This window comes from Ictalurus punctatus, chromosome 19, assembly GCF_001660625.3.
Source record: "Ictalurus punctatus breed USDA103 chromosome 19, Coco_2.0, whole genome shotgun sequence".
Taxonomy (NCBI): domain Eukaryota; kingdom Metazoa; phylum Chordata; class Actinopteri; order Siluriformes; family Ictaluridae; genus Ictalurus; species Ictalurus punctatus.
Window position 1 is genome coordinate 13,763,749 of NC_030434.2, and position 5,189 is coordinate 13,768,937.

General features: G+C 38.4%; 1 protein-coding gene across 3 annotated transcripts in view; it reads right to left on the minus strand.

Annotated features, from left to right (window-relative positions):
- Positions 1-574: 574 nt before the first annotated feature.
- The window catches only part of brd1a (bromodomain containing 1a), a 22,594-nt gene continuing 17,979 nt past the window's right edge, over positions 575-5,189 (minus strand). For 2 of the 3 annotated variants that reach the window (XM_017494290.3, XM_017494289.3), the window contains exons 11-13: positions 3,112-3,221; positions 2,403-2,557; positions 575-1,561 (exon numbers count right to left, since the gene is read on the minus strand). In XM_017494290.3, coding sequence (XP_017349779.1) covers positions 1,378-1,561; positions 2,403-2,557; positions 3,112-3,221 — 449 coding nt within the window. In that variant the 3' untranslated portion in view covers positions 575-1,377. Of the gene's footprint in view, positions 1,562-2,402; positions 2,558-3,111; positions 3,265-5,189 lie in introns of those variants that run through there. The other variant, XM_053688092.1, reaches the window with a different exon arrangement.

The window sequence follows — 5,189 nt, forward strand, 5'->3', positions numbered from 1 at the left end:
CTCCTCACTGTGATGCCCTGTCACCATGCTCGATAACATTAAAAGAACAAATGAAGACTCCTGTAGTTCATATGTTTAGTCAGTTTAGTCATCTTTTTTATTACCTATAATAAAAAAAAAAACACAAATCCCAACAACCATTCTGTTATCAAAAAAAAAAAAAAAACTATAACGTATAAAAAGTATCCACCCTTGTTATCTACCCTTTGCTACCCAGAGACCAGCTAAATGACTGCAATGATTTTTTTCACTAAACAGTCATATCTAACAGTATTTATATAACAGCTACCATTAGAGAGCCAATGGAATGTGCCAACTGAAACTGATTCATCAATAATTTAAAATGGCTGCATCATTCAACTATATCATCATTAAGGTCCCAAATACACACTCACTCTCTCTCACACACACACACACACACACACACACACAAACAAAACAAAAGACATTACAGTGTAGACAAAGCTGTTGGAAAAAAGAAAAAAAAAAAAAACACAAAACAAAACTTAAACAAATGTGTATATATATATATATATATATATATATATATATATATATATATATATATATATATATATATATATATATATATATAAAAAAGAAATGTCTGGGCAGCATTTTTTCTCTTTTGGTTTCATGAGAACAAACAACACACTTTCAGTTTCCATAACAACAGTAATTTGTGTGAGCATCTAAAGAATACAGATATATATTTACTTATATAAATATATCACAACAAAATAGGCTAAAACTGTTATAAAAACATTATTGGGTACAAAAGACATAATACCAAAAAGAAGTTTATACATATAAACCTCAATAATTTAAATGATTAAAAAAAAAGGAAAAACAACAAAAATATTCTCACATTATTTTTTAAGCCCTGATCAAGCGTCCTTTCCTGCTTGAACTTTTTTTTTCTGTATCAGTGAGGAAGACGCTGAGATGCTAAAGGTAATTCACCAACAAAAAGAAATATTGTATAAATACTACAAAAAAAAAAAAAAAGAAATTAAAATGTACAGTACCCAGTGCGGCAACTCTACAGAATAAGTTAGGATGAAGCCATTTACAGTTATTTACAGAGTTCGTGGAACAAATGAACACTTTAGTGAGTGGAAATGAGAACTTCAGGTGGAAATGCAGGAGGTGAGTGGCAGTGAAGGTGGCAGCAAGCGCCCAGCACAGTGAAGGAGAGACAATCAAATGCATTCGTGCACACAGTCATCAAAGCAGCAGTCGCCCGCAGAGCAACTTTCTCAACACAAGAAGGAAGAAAAAGAGCTTTGGCAGCAGACAATTGAAGATCTGAGCAAGGCATGGAGAATACTAAGGCTTTACAGTCCAGTCCGCCCATGTGCTCTGTGGTCTCTGCTGTTAGTCAACGTCACTGAGATCACTGCTCGGCTCGTCCTGCACTCGGTTCAGGTGGGTCATGGCCCGTGTGAAGGCGATCTGAACGGCTTTGCGGATGGCTGAGGTGCGGCCCTCCATCATTTTGATCTTGTCGATGGTTTTGTCGATTCCAAGAGGAACCATTTTGGATTTAGGAAGCCATTGCCTAGGCAGATGGAATTACAATATGTAGACATGGTAGTTAAGTATGTGCACATTACCATCAAATCATTATGGTGTTTGTGTGGCGGTTTTGGAAAACCTATCAGACGTCGCTGTGCCTAAATTCAGCAAACTGGCATAATGAGGAAAAAAAAAATCAGCTTTTGACCAAAACCTTTTTCTGCCTAACATACATTTATATCTCGGTCTAAAGAAAACAAATATTTCACCAAAAAAACCTTAGTTTTCTAAAATTCATGTCCGGTCGATAAGGAGACAGTTTACCAAACACAGCTGTACAAACAGTCAGACTGCCCAAACCTGCTTTAAGTACCAATTTCCTAGCAAAGTGTGCTCTCCTTACAGTGTGAATCTCATGCTTTGATCAAGGTGTTGGTTTCATGCCATAGCTAAACGCGCGAAAGCCATCACTTACACAAGGGGTTCTCAACATTTTCATAGTTAGGGACCCCTTTAACTGTTAATAAATAAATAAATAAATAAATAAATAAATAAAGTAATAGACCAAGTCAGTACAGATTTACATTATGTGAACAGAAATTTGGGCTATTTTAAGGAGCAAACTTTTTTTTTCTTCAATCCATAGAGCCTAAACTTGTCATTAAATTCCAGTCGACATGAGTTGTAGGCATAACAACTTTGATAACTGCAACAAAATTATAAAATCACCCCCCATGCTTCCCTGACCCCACTTTGAGAATCATGGCCTGATGCTGTAAAGGAAGAGGGGGGGGGGGGGGGGGGGGGGGGGTGAGTGAGTGAGTGAGTGAGTGAGTAAATGAGGATTGTTCTGCCACTAAAATCACAGACATTTCAAAGCTTACCAGCTGCGTTTGTTGTCGAAGAAAAGGACGAGGTGGAGCTTCTCCTCGGACTTGTACTGCATTTGCTCTCCAATGCGGAGCACGTCTAGTGGCGGGATTGGTATGGACACCCCGTTGTGATTGCAGCCCACCCGAGGCATGTGAGGGTCGATTATCTATGAGGGGAAAAAAGATGTACAGGAGATAAATGTGATGCCTTAAAGCTGGGTACTTGTGTCCTAATGGCTTCAGTGCATTAAATCAATGAGGCTTTCCTTCTGAAGATGTGTGTGTGTCTCCTGTGATGACACGATGCATTTCATCACATGATCAGTCTTAATTTAAAGCATTGATGATTCAATGAAATATATTAGCTTTGACATGTGCAATAGTATAATGACATGGTATTAGTAACAGAAAAAGAGCTGGTATCGGATTTGAGTGATTTAGGGGTCAGAACTCAGCGAATCTTTATACACTTAGGATCCACTGCTATATTAAAAGGTAGAATGCTGCCATCTAGTGGATAATAAAAAGCTCAACACTTATTTGGGCAGCTAGTGTATAAAAACAAGTAATTACATGCATATTATCATCCTTTAAAACACCTGGAAACAAACACAAGTGCATTGATTTCATGAAGACACACTGTGCAAGGGTGTGTAGTAGGTTCCCCACTCATTTTGTTTCCGGGATGGAGGAAATAGTTAGCACACGGTCACACACTCACCAAGGCAGGGTAGGACGGATATCCACTACATTTCGCCCAAACTAATTTGAGAGGTTCCAGAACCACTGTTGCAGCATTAGCAGGCATCCACATACTGCTGTTCCCAACTTCTATGGAAGCAGGAATAACGACAATGTGGTTAGCAGGGATTCACTGCAAACAGAGCACAACACTTCCAAAGACATGCTTCTACATAGAGGCAGAGCACTAACAACACAGCAACACGCATACACCACAACACACACCGGAACATGACGCAGTAACAGAATATAAAACAAACTGTGAATAAATGTTGTTTTTCTTAAGCAAACATTTGCACTAAATTATAGCTGATGTTTAAGGATGCTTTCACATATTCAGCGTTTTGCTCATTTGAATTGAACCCTGGTGCATTTTTACCCGAGGGCCAATCTCTCGTTTTAGCGAGGATCGTTTTAGCAGGATCGTTTTAGCAGGTCAGAACACTCAGGTTCAGACAAAAACAACGGCTCCAAGAGTGTTTGAGCGATGTGGTGATGGAAGTGAGGAAGTGACATTAAGTCAACCCAAGTACAGTAAGTAGATTTTAAAAAATGCTGGGTATTCTGGGTTACACTGAATTTTTCGAACATATCGACCTGCTAATCTGAGCTGCAAAGAAGAAACTGAACCAAAGGACAGAGCTGTAGCAATGCTATATGTTCTGGATACATGGACCAATGAATATAATGAGAAAATAATCACTCTGTAAAATATCCATACATGCAAACATATATTTTATTATTTTATACATATACACATGTGTATATATGTGTGTGTGTGTGTGTGTGATAGATTATATATATATATATATATATATACACACACACACACACACACATATATATACATACACACACACACACATATACATATTTTTATAGAGTGATTTTCTCGTTTTATATGAATATATGTGATTTCTACACAATCTTGGCAAAGTAAAAAGTTGTTTACTTTTTCCGTCTCCGTATTTCTTACCAATGAATGAAAAAAATTTCATGAACACATTTTTCAGCTCTACATGCCCCTCAGCGTTTTTGCTTTTGATTTGTTTTGTTTTATTATGTGCTGTGTGAAACCACATTGAACAACAAAAAAAGTATTTTGGTCTGATTCACGCTCTGCAAACAAACTAATACATGTGTATATTCCCTAAGAAAACTACAGGGTGTCCAAAAAGTCCACGTAGACAGGGGAAATTAACACTTTTTAATCAAAATGTAACTTTATTTACAAAATTGGCATTTCTTTGTAAGCACACACCAAGTCATCTCTCCCAGTCATGATTCATGATGAACTTATGGTGTTACAGTGAGGGAAAAAAGTATTTGATCCCCTGCTGATTTTGTACGTTTGCCCACTGACAAAGAAATGATCATTCTATAATTTTAATGGTAGATTTATTTGAACAGTGAGAGACAGAATAACAAAAAAAAAAAATCCAGAAAAACGCATGTCAAAAATGTTATAAATTGATTTGCATTTTAATGAGGGAAATATGTATTTGACCCCTCTGCAAAACATGACTTAGTACTTGGTGGCAAAACCCTTGATGGCAATCACAGAGGTCAGACGTTTCTTGTAGTTGGCCACCAGGTTTGCACACATCTCAGGAGGAATTTTGTCCCACTCCTCTTTGCAGATCTTCTCCAAGTCATTAAGGTTTCGAGGCTGACGTTTGGCAACTCGAACCTTCAGCTCCCTCCACAGATTTTCTATGGGATTAAGGTCTGGAGACTGGCTAGGCCACTCCAGGACCTTAATGTGCTTCTTCTTGAGCCACTCCTTTGTTGCCTTGGCCGTGTGTTTTGGGTCATTGTCATGCTGGAATACCCATCCACGACCCATTTTCAATGCCCTGGCTGAGGGAAGGAGGTTCTCACCCAAGATTTCACGGTACATGGCCCCGTCCATCGTCCCTTTGAAGCGGTGAAGTTGTCCTGTCCCCTTAGCAGAAAAACACCCCCAAAGCATAATGTTTCCACCTCCATGTTTGACGGTGGGGATGGTGTTATTGGGGTCATAGGCAGCATTCCTCCTCCTCCAAACACGGCGAGTTG